The sequence below is a fragment of the Silurus aristotelis genome (genome assembly GCF_946808225.1).
Source record: "Silurus aristotelis genome assembly, chromosome: 1".
Classification (NCBI taxonomy): Eukaryota; Metazoa; Chordata; class Actinopteri; order Siluriformes; family Siluridae; genus Silurus; species Silurus aristotelis.
In genome coordinates this window covers 36,663,892-36,681,834 of record NC_139574.1, presented here as the reverse complement: position 1 = coordinate 36,681,834, position 17,943 = coordinate 36,663,892, and the positions used below count along the sequence as shown (strand labels likewise).

General features: G+C 36.3%; 2 protein-coding genes across 2 annotated transcripts in view; one reads left to right on the top strand and one right to left on the bottom strand.

The window, feature by feature from the left end:
- sh3glb1a (SH3-domain GRB2-like endophilin B1a) overlaps window positions 1-8,496 on the top strand; it is a 25,355-nt gene extending 16,859 nt beyond the window's left edge. Inside the window, exons 4-9 of the mRNA XM_083538345.1 lie at window positions 563-696; window positions 2,051-2,143; window positions 5,117-5,206; window positions 5,346-5,446; window positions 5,561-5,783; window positions 7,145-8,496. Of these exons, the coding sequence (XP_083394471.1) occupies window positions 563-696; window positions 2,051-2,143; window positions 5,117-5,206; window positions 5,346-5,446; window positions 5,561-5,783; window positions 7,145-7,252 (749 nt within the window). The 3' untranslated portion in view covers window positions 7,253-8,496. The remainder of the gene's footprint in view (window positions 1-562; window positions 697-2,050; window positions 2,144-5,116; window positions 5,207-5,345; window positions 5,447-5,560; window positions 5,784-7,144) is intronic.
- Window positions 8,497-12,156: 3,660 nt separating this feature from the next.
- On the bottom strand, window positions 12,157-16,176 carry nrros (negative regulator of reactive oxygen species). The gene is made up of 3 exons (XM_083536994.1): window positions 15,880-16,176; window positions 15,082-15,178; window positions 12,157-14,973 (listed from the first exon to the last, which is right to left on the bottom strand). Exons 2-3 carry the CDS (start codon window positions 15,163-15,165, stop codon window positions 13,018-13,020), a joined length of 2,040 nt encoding a protein of 679 aa, XP_083393120.1. The 5' UTR covers window positions 15,166-15,178; window positions 15,880-16,176; the 3' UTR covers window positions 12,157-13,017.
- Between the last annotated feature and the right edge of the window lie 1,767 nt (window positions 16,177-17,943).

Sequence of the window (17,943 nt, the reverse complement as noted above, 5' to 3'; positions counted from 1 at the left end):
GCTTATTTTTTCCCTGTCATACAAAATGTTCATTATAAAATGATTAGTAAGAATTGTAGCTGGGTGGATGTTTTTTTGTTTTTTATTCTTTAAGCGATGTGCAGCTCAGCAATATTTCACTCACAGCTCTAAATAGGATTATTTAAAATGAAGATAAACAGTGAACAGAACCCTGATCTGGTTGGTCTGATTCCAATGATTTAAATTTCTACTCTTTATTCTGACCGAGCAATACATATTTATATTTAGAATGACATTTTACCCAACATGACTTGCAAATATTGTAAAATATTATCATGAATCGTGCATTAAATACATTGCCAGAAGGCTCAAATTTGGCGCTGAACATTCTGGAGTTCTGGGAATAAGTCTTGCAGTCGCATGTATTTAACTTTAACACAAGATCTTTAGTATTTATTTCCATCACATCCAGGTCCATGTGCACAGCAAGGTGAAACGTCATGGGTCCAGAACACAAAAGAACGCATAAAATATGCAATAAAGAAATTGCAGATCAGTTTGTTTGATGTGTTGAGTGAGAAAGCTGCCTGTGTTTCTGCAGGAAATGCTCTGATGAAGAGTGGAGAGACGGAGAATCAGATCGGAGCCGCCGAAAGAGAGTTCATCCAAAGCTCGGCTATTAATTTCCTCACCCCTTTCAGGAACTTTCTGGAGGGTGATTTTAAAACTATACTGGTGAGTTTAGCCTGAGTAGTTAACTATTTGATGTAGTTTTGGACCCAAATGAAAGTTTTTATATACGCTACGTTTACGAAAATCTAAAACACAGCCGATACCCAAAAGCCTTTGTTAAAAGCCTAAGATTTAACAAATGAGTTCTAAGTGCCTCTTTGCCACCCCTATCTGTGTCCGGAGAAAATAATCTAAATCTTCACACAGTCAAGGTCATTAGCTGACTCTACACATGAGCAGTGCATTATTCTTCCTCTCTGTGGTGTTCATCCTGGTGAATAGATTTTCTGTGCGTATATGAACGCTTTCCATCATAGCATAAGCCTCTAGGTGTAAACTGTCAGAAATTCTTCTTGACAGTGGGCTGTAGATAAGCAACTGGTATTATACGCATGGAGAGAAAAATCTATATTTTAAAGGAAGGATATAACAAATAGTAATTTACATTTGTCAACATTGGCAGACTGTAAAAGTGGAGAAGTTCAACTTGTTCACAGTGTCTATCAGTTGGTGCACCCGGGTGTGCATGTTGAAGTCTGCTGTCCTGTGTACCTACAGTCACCACACATAGAATCTTATTTAATGCAGCCTGTCATAGCTTTATATAAAAATCTAACTCTGTCATGGTATTCACACTGTGAAAGTATATTCCCATATGATCCATTTTATCCAATATCAGAGTGAATTATTAAAAAATTTTATTAAAACTTCAAGCCTAGATATTGTTCTTTTAGTTTTTTTCAGGAAAGAACTGCACTGACTGATTCCCGGTTTAAAGCATTCCAGGTTTTACCCTAGAGGTCGACCTATCCATCCAATCTGTTTTGCCGATTAAAAGGCACCGGTAGTTGATATGCATACCGGTAGGTTTTCTTGGTTGCTGGAGTGGCTGAGAAGGTCCGCTGTCATTATACAGTATCGGCCCCTAGAAGCGAATTACTGACGCCATGTGCTGTTTGTTAAAGTGTTTTTTTTTTTCATTCATTTTGTATGTAACTTTTTATTTATTTGGAATGTTACTGCTTGCTTTAGTTTGAATCCATGTCTTTTATTTTTCCTAAATATTTATTAATGCAATTATTTATTAATGCATATTTATTTCATTTAGCACATTTTAATGAATCAAGACTATTTTAAGTTTTAGTTTTTTATTTTGTGATAAAGCTCAGTACTATTTTATATGGAGTGTTATGTTTGTTTTTTTTATTATCTAAAATTAATTGAAATATACTTAAAATATACCACACAGATTTTTTTTGCAGTAATTCTAAAATATTGAATGAGCAGAGAGCAGTGAGGCATGAAAAAAGTATGAAGTATTTTGTGATGATGTGATCCTGGTATTCTTTCACAACAGAAAGAACGCAAGTTGCTGCAAATCAAGCGGCTGGATCTCGATGCGGCCAAAACGAAGTTAAAGAAAGCCAAAATGGCTGAAGCAAGAGCTGCTGTGAGTTACTGCTTCATTTCTTTGATTAGTAGGTTTCAAATGGGTGTGATATTTAGATTTGATGTTTTTTTGGTACTGAATTTGGCAGATTGCTATTGTGCTGTTAGCATATTATAGTGTACTTTAATGGCTGCCTGGATTCGACTGGTAATAAGTTAGGAATGAGAAATTGATGATGTGCTGCAGGGATGGTGAAGTCCACACATCCTTCACTTAAGTAGAAGTACGGATACTCATGGTTTAAAAGACTCTGGTAAAGGTTGAAGTACTAACTACACTTTTTAACTGTAGTTAAAGTAAAGAGGTTTGGGTTCTAAAGTGTACTTAAGTAAAAGTAGCCTTTTCTACTTACTGTTTTAGTGTCACGTTGGTAACTGAAACTCACATCATATTAACATATTAATATAAAAGAATTTCACAGTTTGTAACCTAATAAATTTATCCAGGCTGAACATCCACCATAAAGAACACAAGCAGAGCAAAGATGATGATGATCATGTGATCAGGAATAAATTCAATTCAATTAATTTTTATTTGTATTGCGCTTTTGTCAATGAACACAATTTTAAAGCAGCTTTACACAGATAATGTGATAAAAATTAATAAGATTTTCTTTCTAAATGTAGGTTTGTCCCTGATGAGCGAGCAGGAATGTCTCTGTTATCAGTCATGTTTACATCACTGACACCTTCTGTCTCATCCACATTAACCCCAGACTTCTTGTTGTCTTCTCCCCTGCTTTTTGTTTGCTTTGTAAACTGGTCTGTGGTGCGTGAGAGCCAGGAATTGATACAACAGTGGTTAATTAAAAAAGCTGCGCAATGAGAAGAAACAGGTTGATGGACTGAAAACGTAGAGCAATGAGAAGATGAAATATTGATTATGTCACCAAATAGATTAAGACTAAAGTAACGAGTCTGCTCATTACAACTGATTATTTTTTATTGCATCGTGTTTCTCGTTTATCGCACCATCTTCCCAGGGACATATTAAACACGTTTAAATGAATGCCGTGTAATGGCTTTTACTTATAGTAAAGTTTAATTTTGTGTTGTGTTAGTTCCTGTTATCACTTACGTCAGCTTCTTATTTCCTCTCTTAATGTTAATGAAAAAAGAAAACAGCTGGTCATGTTTTGTAAAATCACAAAAACACACAGTCCTCAGTCCTTATGGCTTTTCTGTGGCAGAAAAATGTATAGTTGTTTCATTCACTGAGACTCCTTTTCTACTTGTTAATTAAAAACATTAATTACAGATCAACAATTCAATGTATTCACTTCAATAACAACGTTTCAAATTATATTTCAATCTTTATTTGATGTCTGAGATTAGAATATTGAATTCTCTTCATTTGTTTTGCTCTTATCTGCCTTCTGTTCAAGAATCTTTCGTTTAGCAAACCTGCTTTGGATGAAATGGTTGCAGATTGGTTGCGTAGTTTGTGTGTGTTTGTGTGTGTGTGTGTGTGTGTGTGTGTGTGTGTGTGTGTGTGTGTGTGTGTGTGTGTGTGCGTGCGTGTGTGTGTGTGTGTGTTTTGGCTAGCTGGAGGGTGTAAAGTTCCTCTTATTGAGCTGCTGATTAAGCTCAAGAGAATTTCCATGTTTGCAACAGCTGTAAAACTCTAAAAACTCTAAAAGCTCTACACATACATGTTTATATCTTTTTCGACAAATGGTGAGGATGATATTCTCATGGTTGGGACAGAACTTAAAGGCACATCATACCCTTACAAACACACACACACACACACACACACACACACACACACACACACACACACACACACACACACACACACACACACACACACACACACACACAGACTGTGCTGATGGCAGCTGACCCATTGAGCAATTCCAGATCACATGATTCAGCCTTTTTCTTTTAACTAGCAACATGGCAGTGATGCAGTGTTTCTCTACACACACCCCATGCCACTGCTCAGATGTAGCAACAGTAGTTCTTGGGTATTCAGGCCTTTAAATCAGTTTCGCAAAGCAACTTTAGAGCAATCCAGTTGCTGGGAACTCGTCTCAAATGGGTGACACTTGTGATGAAAGTGTGATCACACAGTACTGAGTGTGTTTAAAGGATGTTCAGTGTAAGTCTCTTCTACAGTCTTTATGATTATAGCAGCACTTTCTAGGTCTTCAGGGTCTAGGTGAGATTATTCACTGAAGAAGGGCGAGACTTGGGCATTAGCAGTTTTGGGGAAATTACATTTTTAGAGTATTCAGGAGAACTGCAGCAATGAGATATGAGTCAGAAGGAGAGACGATCCAATCAGAAAGAGGAATGAATCGGGTACAGGCATCACAAGAGTCTTTTTTGTGTGTGTGTGTGTGTGTGTGTGTGTGTGTGTGTGTGTGTGTGTGTGTGTGTGTGTGTGTGTGTGTGTGTTACTGGTCTGCATTGGGATTAGAGTGTAAGCATGGACATATTAAATAGAAAAGCCATTTTACTATCAGCAAAACTGATAGAAAAACAGATTCCTCATGAAGAAACAGCACTGAAAGACTTTGAGAGAGCAAAGTAAAGGAGTCTATCACCTTTATTTGCACCTTTTACTAAGTTTACTAAATTTTTCAGCTTCTTCAGATGTAAACTATAATCCTCCATGTGTTTCAAATCTGCTTATTATCTGACTTTCATTACATTCCTTGTCTCATCATATATATATATATATATTTTACCAGGCATTTTTATATGTAATTTTACCAGGGAAAACAAAGAGCAATTATTTGTGCATTACATACATGATCTCTAATCACTGTACACCCCTTTCTCTATCCCTTTCTCTCTCTCTCTCACTTTCTCTCTCTCTCTCTCTCTCTCTCTCTCTCTCTCTCTCTCTCTCTCTCTCTCTCTCTCTCTCTCTCTCACACACACACACACACACACACACACACACACACACACATACACACACACACACACACACACACACACACACACACACACACACACACAGGCTGAGCAGGAGCTGAAGGTGACCCAGAGTGAGTTTGACAGGCAAGCTGAGATAACCAGATTGCTCCTGGAGGGAATCAGCAGTACACACGTAAGCACTGCAACTTCACACGATTTCTCATTCAAGGGCAAACAGAGGCATTTATTTATTTTTTATCCGCTGCTCACGCATTCTATTAATTGTTAGCATTTACTTCATACATTGTATATTGTGTATTTCTGTCATGCAGGCTCACCACCTTCGCTGTCTGAACGACTTTGTTGAGGCTCAGGCCACGTATTACGCTCAGTGTTATCAGTACATGGTGGATCTGCAAAAACAGCTGGGAAGGTCACTTTTAATAAATAGAATTTCATATTTTTGTGGATTGATTTATAGAACATAGCCACAGTTTCTATTTTTCGATATGAGTCATTCTTGTGATGCTTTTCCTTCCTATTACAGCTTTCCTTCCTCATTCTGTTCCAACAATAACCAGTGTTCATCAGGGGCAGCAGCCACCATCTCTGTACCCACTCTGCCCGTTTCCACTGATCCCACTGCCAGTGCCAGACAGAGTCACTCAGGCTTCAGTGAGCTGTTGAGCTCTGGCGCGAGCCGCAAGGCACGGGTACTATATGATTACGATGCTGCGGGCAGCAATGAGCTCTCCTTATTGGCCGATGAAGTGAGTGCACACCAGTCTGTCTAGAGTCCTCTGCTTCATAAAATTCACTATTAGCTCTTTTATTTTTTAAACGAAATACAGCCTACAGCAGCCATTAAAAGAACTTCTGCAGATGCCATGACTTAAAACAAAATGTGAGGTTTGCTGTGAAGTAGGAATACTTCTCAGTATCTTAATTCAGTTTTATTTGTATAACACATTTAGTTTCAAAATGAAGCCTTGTTTACGATAAAACAGACTTTAAAGTTAAACGTCCTTCTCTTCCCACGTGCATCAATGACCCTGTCACCGGTTCACCACTGTCCCTTCCTTGGACCACTTTTGATAGAAACTGAACACTGCAGACCAGGAACCTTCCACAAGTGCTGCAGTTTTGAAGATGATCTGACCCAGTCGACTAGTAGTCACAATTTGGCCCCCTTCCTCAAATCCTTATGCTTGCCCATTTTTCCTGCATCTAACACATCAACTTTGAGTGGAAAATGTTCACTTGCTGCCTAATACTGTAAATCCTACCCATGAACAGGTGCCATAATGAAAAGATAATCAGTGTTATTCACTTCACCATTCATAATGTTATAATGTTATGTCTGATCGGTGTATAATTCAGCAGCCTGTGGCACCAGATAAATGTAAATTTGAATATAATTAAAGTGTAAAGTCGACCCAAATCCATTCATCATTGAGTGTAGTTAGTTTAAAATGAGTGTGTGCAGAATTCTATGCTCCACACACATGGAAATTATGTTTTAACTGGAGTGTGTGAAGTGGACATAGATCTTTATTCAAGATGTGTCAATCCACAGAGAAGCGATACGTTTAATTTCAGATCAATTTGGTTTTATTTGAGCACTTTAAACAATGGACATTGTCTCACAGTAGCTTTACAGATATTAAAGGGTTATGAAGTTTGAATTAATAAGTTCATGTGGTTTTACGTTAATCCAACGTTATAAGTTTATTCCTAATAAGCGAGCCAGTGGTAACAGTGACAAGGAAAAATTCCCTGAGATGGTATGATGAAGAAATCTTTTTTTCTGTTTACTGATGTTTGAGCACTAATACTAATAAAAAAATATTTTAGTAATAAAACCAGAGCAATTAATTATAACTAACAACCAAACATTTGTATTTAATTACACTGAGCAACAAGTTATCTGAAGAAAGAGCAGTGTGTTACAATGCTGTTCAGGCACAGTGTTCCATTGCTCTTCAGGCAAAGTGTGTTCCAATGCTGTTCAGGCATAGCATTTAAAAAAATGAACTTTTGGGCCTTTAATGGGACAATATTTACTGAGAACATGAAACACTAAGTGCTGGACCTGCTATAAAGGGTTAATTGTGTGTACTTTCTTCTTCAGGTGATTACTGTGAGCAGCATCCCAGGCATGGATTCGGATTGGCTGATGGGAGAGCGTGGGAACCAGCGGGGCAAAGTGCCAATTACATACCTAGAGCTCCTAAACTGAGTGCCAACAAAGAAAAACAAAATACACATACACTTCAAATTGGATTACACCATATCCCTTGTGTTTATTCGACTGTGCTGCATCTGTGAGCTGCTTTCTGGATATTTAGCTTCAGCAGGGAAGGAGAGTCTCGCCCAAGTCATTTCTGTTTACAAGCTGATTTAACACATAAGTGCTTCTGGTGGAAATTCCATCTTTACTGCATTGTAACTTATAACTGGAAGTCTTTTATCATGCTAAAGTAAAACTAATACAGGATTTCACAATTCACTTCAGATTGAATTTCTGAATTGACTCAGATTGAATTTCTCTCTTTTTTTTTTTTTCAGGAATTCCTGTAACTCATTGGCAGGGATAGAAATTAAAATGGTTTATTTTATTGCGAGTGATTTAGTTTATAACATCCATAGTAGCCATTGTACCTCAGATTTAATTTATCATTTTATTTGTGTATTTGCATTAAAAAAATGCCATCGATTTGAGTACAGATTGTAAACCAGTGTATTTCAAAGACTTTTTTCAAACACTCAATATTGTTTTTATTTGTGAAATAATTAGAAGAGTTGTTCAGGCATTTCGATAAAGAGAGAACAGACAGTATTGTGTACATTAACGTGTTCAGAGAAAGCACATCGTGAGGTTCTGTAGAGTTAAACGCTTGACGTAAGGTGCATCTCGTTCACTTGATTTTATACTCTTGCTTCCAGTGTCGTGTGCCTTAAATACCGCTGTGCCTTTTTATTAAGCGCTTTTTTTTTTTTGTACGACTGTACAGTGTACAATACTGCAAACGTTTAAATATGTGCAAGTCTTAATATGATGCTTTGTGTGAAAATGTTCATTTTAAGTTATGAGTTAAAAATTATAGCCAAGTAAGTGTTCAAAATCAAACACATCTTTTATTAATATACTCAGCTTTATGGCCCTCATCTCAGAGTCAGTTTGTGGTTTCTTTTTCCCGTGCTCTTGATGCATCTCAGAATAGTTCTTAATCTGGCTTCATCTAACTCGAGTTTCAGCTTGCGTATCATCCTCTCGAGGTCCACAAGTCTCCTGAATTCTTCTGCAGTTTTGTTTCATTACAAATGAATACATTTTACATTATTTACCGTATAAAGTACATGCATGAATTTTAAGAGTTTTGTGGGAAGCAGGTTTATTTGCCTTATCTATTTTTTTCTCCTGACACATTTATATTATATATAAAATGAAAAAAAATAATAATAAAAAATACATTAAATGACTACCTTTTACTGTGTGGTGTTTGAGTTTCAGCTGCATATGAATCGACCAACAGGGGTCCATTCATCAATCAGTGTTGCATTAAAACTGTATTTTTCCCAGCATTTTTATGTGTAAAATTCTTACACCTTAACTTAGCATTTCTCATTTTAGTAATATTTTACAAGTAGCTTAAATACCTAGCTACTCCTTTCTTACAAGTGTGGGTTTAATACGGGACTGAGGTTTATTCTACAGTTCTGAAGTGTATAGTTTCATGATTTGACTCATTCGTGTACAGTTTGTGTGATTTGCTAGTGCCTTCACTACACTGTTGTCAGTGCAGAGAGGGTTAAGTGGAAGTGGAGATGAGCATGCTGTTCACTTCCTGTGCTGTGGTTCTGCAAGCCGTCCGTTCCTGGTGTCCGTTACTCACTCTCGCATGCTAAAGTGGAGTCATGTTCAGTTCCTTTATGAAAATATGAATGTGAGTTCAGGGTTGGTCAGCTTCCGCTCCACCGCTCTTCTGCCTTCTGTGTCTGCTGTATGGATTGCAAAATGCTGTCTTATGGTTTGAATATTAGACAGTTGTTGGTTTTGTTTTTGTGCTTTGATTATTTCTTCATTTTAATCTTGATGTCTACATCAATTTTGACCTTTGACCTCAACAGATCTACGTAGTATTAAAGCTTCTTTGTTAAGCACATTGGTTCTTAGTGATCACCGCAGCTTATTATCAATTGCTATATAATAAAAGACAGTACAGCTACATGCAGTTTTCATGATGCAACATAACTTTTTACAGTTTGCTAACATTCAATTCAGATCTGGTGTCCCTTTTTAGAGCAAGGAAACTCAGAACACTGAATCAGTTTCGGTTTCACTAAAAGAACGTTTCCTTTTGTTTGCTTTTTTAGATTTCTGTTTATCTATTTGCTAAACATGTGAATTTCTGCCTTTCCCATGACTTCATGTGACACCGGGTGAGAATCACAAGAACTGTCAGGAGGTTCATAAAACACTTAAGCGATGTTCCTAGACTATAAATATTTAACCCCATTCTCTCATGATATAAATACTTTGAACTACTTTATAATCCCAAACTGGGTTTAGTTTGTTGAAAGCTCTTATGTCACCACCACATGACCCCTTTTTTTAATAAACTTAACTGATTATTAAGAGTCAAACCCTCATGGTGGCAGGCTGTGGCCTTCCTCTGAGATCTCCAGTTTCTCTTTCTCACCGTGCTCAAACCACCATGACCCAGAGCATCACCACAGTGGTATTCTGGTTACACTCTGGTTTAGCCTCCACACGCTGTATTCAGTAAGCTTCAAATATACAAGCAAAGGTTCCCTTGCTTCAAGCCTTCTTCATTCACTGAAACTAATTTGCCACCATTTGTTTTTTTTAGGCAAGGTAAGGCAAGTTAGAAAAAAACTAGCCCAATGAAAAGTGGGAAAACAGTAGTAAGTGTTATATTCTGTGGTCTGACCCGACGCTGAATTGGCACACTGGTCTCTGTGGATACTTGCCACAAAGGACCTCACCACTAATATGCGTTTTACTTAGATGGTTTCATAGATAGATAGATTCATAGATAGAGACACTGTATATGTCTCTCTCTCTCTCTCTCTCGCTCTCTCTCTCTCTCTATCTATCTATCTATCTATCTATCTATCTATCTATCTATCTATCTATCTATCTATCTATCTATCTATCTATCTATCTATCTATCTATCTATCTATCTAGTATATATATGTATATAGAGGGAGAGAGAAAGAGGTTTAATGTATAGTCATTTATGTTAAAATTTGGAATTACCGATTGCTTCATGACAGAAAATTGAAACTGCTTATTCTATAAAGTGTTATTTAATTTGATTTGTAAGGGTTGTGTATAAACTGCCATTCTCAAACGTTTTGCTATTTTGTTGTATTTTGGGGAAGCAAACCTCAATCCCACCTCCCCACCCCCATTCTCTCCTGAAACTGGCCAATTGCTACACAATGCATCACAACAGGAAATTTCAGTTTCCTCTGCTGTTTTTTTATGCTTTTTGCAACACACTTTTGCAATGCCTGGGCATCCAATACCTCTGCTAACTAAGTGTGTAAAAGTGAATTTCACAGTGTGCCTCATAATAATTTAAAGGCATGAAATAGAGCATGCGTAAAAAAAAAACGATAGAAAAACAAACCGCAGTAAATTGGTTTCATAAACGGAATGAGTTCCAGCTGACATTTTGGTTATTTGGGTTAACAGTTTGTATTTTTTTCTAAATATATGTTAAATAAGGTAATATAGCTAATAGCTTAATGTGTTATTTTTAATATATTCCCACCATCTACAATGCTGTGAAAAAGTATTGTGCCCTCTTCCTGTTTATTTTTTTATTTTGTATATTTGTCACACTTAAAAGATCATCAAGCAAATTTTAACATTACACAAAGATAATCCGATTAAATAAAAAATAAAAAACTGTTTTTAAATGATGATTTCATTTTTTAGGTGAAAAAAGCTGTCAAAACCTCAAATCACCCAGAACAACATCAGAACAAATAAAATCAGGAAGAGGGCGTTGTACGTTACTAGGAACACAAACTCTTGCACATTTATGCAGTTATCAAGTCCCCCATTCACATGGCATCAGCATAACATCAGAGTGTAGCATTATACATGTCAAACATGTTAAGAGAATCAAATAGTGTTACCATCACATGTCAGAATGGGAAAAAATGTGAGCTCTGTGACTTCAAATTTGTCATGGTCATTGTTACCAGAAAGGCATTCCATGTAAACTGTTTTGAAAATGTTGTGTGTAAAAATCACAGGGGATCAGCAGTTTCTAAAACAAGACCCTTCTTGTACCATCATCCATGCTACAGTTAGGATCACAGAGCTCACACTTGTTCTTCATTCTGATGTTTAATGTGAACATTAACCGGAGCTCATCATCGTTTTCAGCATGATTTTATATTATATTTCGCCACTGCCATGAGATTCTGATCAGTTAACTGCATACACGATCCTAATAAAGTGAGCAGGGAGTGTATACATCACTACTTGATGTAATCTTTCAATAGGTAAGTGTGGTGACCTTTTGATTTGGCCCATGCTATATATTTAAATATATATATATATATATATATATATATATATATATATATATATATATATATATATATATATATATATATATATATATATATATATATGTGAACTCTAATGCACTATAAATAAGTGTTTATACTACACTATTTCTAAGTTTAAAACATTTTAACTGAATGTAAAATTACAGAGTAATCAGCAATTAATGCAAGTTTACTTTCAGTTAATTTTTTTTCTAGTCTAGTACTGTTTTCTGATTACTCTGTAATCTGCAATGAATTTTAACTATGCTTCAGATGCATGTGTGCAATACTTGAGTGTACACTTTTGTTCTTCAGGAATGACAGGTCATGGTATATTACTGCATTCCTTTATTAACACACAGCAATAATGTTTAGGTTTTTTTTTTTGGGGGGGGGGGGGGTTTGAGGAAAAAAGAAAGTCAAACCATAGTAATTTATAATCAACACAATCAAAGAATGATGACGACAACAATAACAACAACAACAACAACATGCCAAAACACCGGCAGGAAATCAGTAGAGAAATACAGCCTCAATACAGTCAGGCATGTATGTGTACAGATTTATTATATACAATATTATCTCAGGTCATGAACAAACATTAAATGGAACAATATTTACATATCATTGCTCGCAAAAACTGCAGTGAAAGTCTTAAACCTTTAACATAAGAATTATGAATTTAACACAAGAATTAAAAACACACCATCATCCAAACTACTTGGAAATTGCTTTCATTGTAGTTTCATGGTTTTATTCTCTTATTTTCTCTCTCTCTCTGTAATAAAACATTAATCTTGAATCAGTCCATGTATTTTTACTTAATGTTATTTACTTAGACTAAGACTGAAGCTCGTTTATGGTAGAGTATTATAAAAGATGTATGATTTAAAAAATGAACTTTTAAAAAATGTGCATTAAAACATTAAAACGAAACATGAAAAGTCAAACCGAAAGCCGAGCTGTACTTCCTGAAATTAATTATAAGTGTAGTAGAAGAAAACAATGCCATAAAAGCTTAATTCAATTCAAGTACCTGAAAATAATAAGCACAAAACAGCTCTCTGATTGCTACCGTTTAAACATTTCTCAAATATGAATGTTGTTTTGCGCCAAAATAACCAGTTCTTTATTTTAATGATTTACAGAATATCCCAACAGGTAATCTGTAATCATTACATTTGGTTTGTAAATAAAATTAAATCTGACATAATGAACTCTGAAAGTCTCTTACAAAAGTTGAGAATCATGTACATCTGTATCTTATTTAACAAGACACTTGAATTGGTTGCAAAAAAAAAAAAAAAAGCCTGACTTTTTTGCTCCTTAGAGTAATGTGAGACTACTTCAGTATCTGTAGATTTATTAAATTTTTTTACATTTATACTTTTTTTTTTTATAGTTGCTCTTTAATATGTTGTAGGCTTCCAGCATTTCTTCTTAATTACACGTGGCAGTAGTCTTGGTCTGAAAGTCAGGAAATAAATGACAGAGACACCCACCATGGACACACCAACAGATAAAAATAGCAAAATGTACCAGAAAATAGACTCCTCTCTGCTTTTACCCCCACAAAGGACAGAATCAAAAACACCAGCTTTTATTCTCTGCTGGTGTAGGTCTACACATGTGATCTCTAAAAGATCAGCAACATGGAGGATTGTGGACTCCTCAAATGTCCTGTACCACTCTAACTGGCAGCAATTAAAATAGTTCCCATTCATATAAACAATCTGCACTCGTTTAGCTAGCACAGTGGCATGTTCTGGTTTAATTGTGGGCAACCTGTTGTCCCTCAAGTCCAGGAGCTTTAAGTTCAGTGTCATTAGAGATGCAGGAAGCTCTGATAAGGAGTTTTTGGAGATGTTTAAAGATTTTAACTGTCTAAATGGAGAAAAGTTAAAGTCCTGCAAACCTGTGTTGCTCAGGCCTAGGTGCTGTAGAGTCCCACTGAGACCTGATAAACAGTCTTGGCTAAAGTGCAGGTCTGGGTTGTGGGATAGGTCAAGATGTGTTAGTTGCGTGCCATCAAACGCTGATGGTGGAATATTGATTAAGTTGCACCCAGCAATGTGGAGCTGTTTTAATGAGGGCAAAGGTGTCCAAAGAGCACATGCTGATGAGTTTAAGTTGGGTAGCTCTATGGGATGACACATTCCCACTGTGTTATAACTGAGGTCCACGAAGCTGAGCCGGGGTAAAGTAGTGAACAGTCGAGGAGGAAGCTTCTGTATGTTGTTTAAACTCAGGTTCAAATGTGTAAGGTTATTCAGTTCACTGACTGAGCTGGAGTGTGCATGCAGTTCAGTGAGTCTGTTGTTGCTCACATCCAGCTCATATACTGTTACAGGAAGATAGTCTCCTGTTAGATTCAGTGATTCTAAGCAGTTGCTTCTCATTCTGAGCCAGTAGAGATGAGGCATTTTCTGAAGAAACCCCTGAGGGAAGTATCTCACCTGATTAACACTGAGATCCAGAAATTCCACAGAAGATATATCTCCATAAAGGTCATCGTTCCAAAGTTCTGCTGTAACATTGCTGGCATTTCCACCCAAATTGTAGAACTCAATGGTATTGGTCCAGTTTAAAGAGGTATTTTGTGAGAGATGACTGTAAAAGCCAATATGGTTATTGGGTAATAACAGTGTTTTAATGCGATTGTCGGTTGGAAGGAATGGAAAATACAGGAGCCGATTATCAGTCAAGTCCAGCGTCTCCAGCTCAAAGGTGTCTGTGATGTCCTGATTCGTTATGAACCATTCAATGAGATTGTGACTGGCATTAAGTACCAATAACTGGGTCATATCAAATTTCACGAGGCATGGCAAAGAATTGAATGCCAGATTAAGCCGCCTGAGCTTTTTTAACTTGTCAAATGCCCCATCAATCTCAAACAAGTTATTCCTTTCTAGATTCAGTTCTTTGAGTTGATGAAGATCTTGAAATGTGTACTCGTCCAATCGCAGAAGAGCATTCCTTGACAAATCTAGGAACTCAAGCGATGTGAGATTATGTAAGAGCTCAGAAACCATGTCCTCTGTGAGCCCATTGGCAGAAAAATCCAGAAATCGCAAATTGGTCAACAAACCAAGAGCCTGGGAAAGCAGCTTGTAGTCGTTGTGAAGTTCATTGCTGGCAAAATTTAGGCTCTCTATCCAATGTGACCTGGAGAACACTTGCACATCTACGGCTTTTAAATAACAGTTTGCACAGCTCAATGTGCGAAGGAAAGGATAGCTTGAGAGACATCCGTTCTGTAATTTTGAAATAATGTTCTGATTTAAAAAAAGCTCTTCTATTTGCTGTGGCAAGTTGCTGGGAACAGAAAAGAGTTGGAGGTTGTTACATATAGCCGTCTTTTGAGTCTGGAGAAAGAAAGAGAGAGAGAGAATTTATTTATTTTATAGTCTTTAATCAAAATATTTAAATACTCATTAAAAACTTTACAGCTCATTACTTTACATGGTACTTACCAGTGTGCAGGGGGTGTAAGGATGGCAAAGAACTGGTAGAACAGCCACCAAGCTAAAGTAGAGAAAGACTCTAATGCCCGGCATCTTTTCATGCTCACTAGAGTGAAGATAAAAGTGCCAGTTTGAACAGAAAACTTTTTATAAACTTTTTTTTTCGCATCTCACAGTAAAAACTTATCGTGCATGCTTTATAAACTTCATAAACAATTTTAATTAAATGCATGTCATGTTTATTTTAATGTTGTAACTCTTGTGGAAAACACAAATAACTATTATTGAAAGTTCCTTTTAAAGATGGATTGACAAATCACTTGAACTGAAAATAGTTTTTTCAAACAGACAGGCTCAAAATAATGTCTAATTGAATGTAATTTGTAATAAAACACGTCATAATGTACAGTAAACACATAATACACATTTAATTAATACGCCTAAAATCTCTGAGTGTGTGTGTGTGTATGTATATATATATATATATATATATATATATATATATATATATATATATATATATATATATATATATTACACTACATGACTGATGCAGGATAAAGCCAGTAGTATCTGTTTCAGGTTTAGTCAGATATAACATCAACGGTGTCAAAACAGTCATCAGTGCATTCACTACAGTTTTACACAGATGGTGTTCCAGACAAATTTGGATAGAAAGTGCATTAAAAAGAATCCTCCAAGTAACATTCAAGACACAATGCTTTGCAAATAATGCAACATCTACAATGAATTGTTTACTTGGCTGAAATGAATGGAGAGAGTGCACAGAGCAGAGCTGCGTCTTACCGCGGTGGTTTGGTTGGTGTGCTCCTGCCTCACTGCACACCATCACTACATCTGAAGTTGATGGAGAAAATTTAGCTGCTTCCTCGCCTCGGACTAACAAATGTGCTCTGCTAGGGTGCAGAAATGTCTATATGTATTTGCGGAAGCAAGAGAGCAACGGAAGCCAAAGTCACATGTAGAGCTGTCAAGAGACACAGTGAGACTCACAGAGCACGCACACAGCTACATCTTTATTTACACCATGCACCCGTACTTCTGCTTCACTTGCTGCACTTTCTCTGCTCTCTGGAGCATATATAGCCACAACAGATATATGCAAAGACACTTTCATAAGAACTGAAAAAGTGTGTTTGTGTATAAGTGCTTATATGCAAGTGGTCAAATATTCCATTACATTTTTAAACAGCTTTGCAAGTGACACCGAATAGAACAAAAACATAAATAAACTCTTTCAGGTATGATCACAATAAAAAAAAGTTTGTACTTAAGCCTTAACAGACCACATGAATCTTTAAAAGGAAACACGCCCATGTCAGCCACTACTGGTTTCACTCGTCAGATACTACTGAAGAGGAAACCGCTGAGAGCTCACACCCTTCCTGTCAAAAGCAAAAAGCCATCACTTTGTGCTACAAGATAAAAACCTTCATGCACCATTTGTCACACTTTAGCATTCCTGTGAAAACGTTCCTCTGTAAGCACCTAACACTATCGAGTGCATTTCATCTGTTGATGGACTTGAAAAGTTCTTGAAGTATTCTGACTCTTTTGTGTAACACATTTTAGGTTAAAAAAAAAAGAAAAAATAACTACAGCCCACACATTCAGCTTAATCCCCTGGCCACTGGAGTGAAGCCTCCACGTATCATTTAACACAGTAGGCCTGAAAGTAGTCAAGCCCAGACAACACGACTGCTTTTATAGCACAGAATATAGAGGGACCACAGGCAATAAAAATAAACTATTATTATTGAATTATTGCACATGTTCCAGGTGACTATAAGCACAGCACTGATATTTATTGCAGTAGAGATTTAAAATCCCTCATTACAGAAAACTTCTGTCTGTAAATACTACTGAAGTACCTGATAATAATAATAATTATTGATTAATTACATTAATTTCAATCAGTGTATAATGTTTATTAATTAAAATTTTTAACAGTACCTATGACAACAGGCCTCACAGCAAAGCAAACCACAGGTTTGTCGTCTTAAATGTTATTGTTTCTGTCGAGAACCAAGTGAACATAACTAGAGGTAACGGCTAACACTGATAAGCTGACTTTGAAGAGAGTAACTTTAAGAAACAGTTTCTGAAATCTGGATCTGGATCTGCAGCTGTATGAATGTATGCATTGAACTGATGCCACTTTTTTGGTTAATTGGATAACTGCATAAATGAGCAGTACATACATACATACACACAGACACACATACACACAGACACACACACACACACACACACACACACACACACACACACACACACACACACACACACATATATATATTAGGGCTGCAACAACTAATCGATAAAATAATATTGATAATAATGTAATTCGTTGTCAACGAAAGCCGCTATTGATTAGTTGCACTGCTCAAGTTACGGCAATATAACTAGTGGTGGACGAAGTACACAAACCATGTACTTGAGTTAAAGTAGAGCTACAGTAGGTAAAATATTACTCCAGTATATGCAAAAGTTCTCCCTTTAAACATTCACTTGAGTAAAAGTACAAAAGTATTTGCCTTTAAATGTACTTAAGTATCCAAAGTACTATGATTTATTATGGCTTTAAATGTTCCTATTATTATTTTTGTCACAAGATTTCCGCTTCATCAACTCAGTTTATGTGAAAAGACTTTAATGTTACACTTTAGTGCACCGATCTATTAATAGACTGATATTAATTAATCAAATACTGATTGGCATATAATAAATTATCATGAGCCCAAAACCTTCTTTTCAACGACTTAAAAGAATCTTGTAAATAAGGCCACAGGTGTTGTGGCAAGTTAAAGTCAGGAGTTTCTTCCATCATTTAATCCTTTCAAAATGTTC

Excerpts from the sequence above, each read along its gene's own strand:
- nrros (XM_083536994.1), bottom strand. The coding sequence starts at position 15,165 with ATGCCGGGCATTAGAGTCTTTCTCTACTTTAGCTTGGTGGCTGTTCTA. Across the intron at positions 14,974-15,081 it reads CTTACACCCCCTGCACACTG|ACTCAAAAGACGGCTATATG; the intron begins GTAAGTACCATG and ends TTCTTTCTCCAG.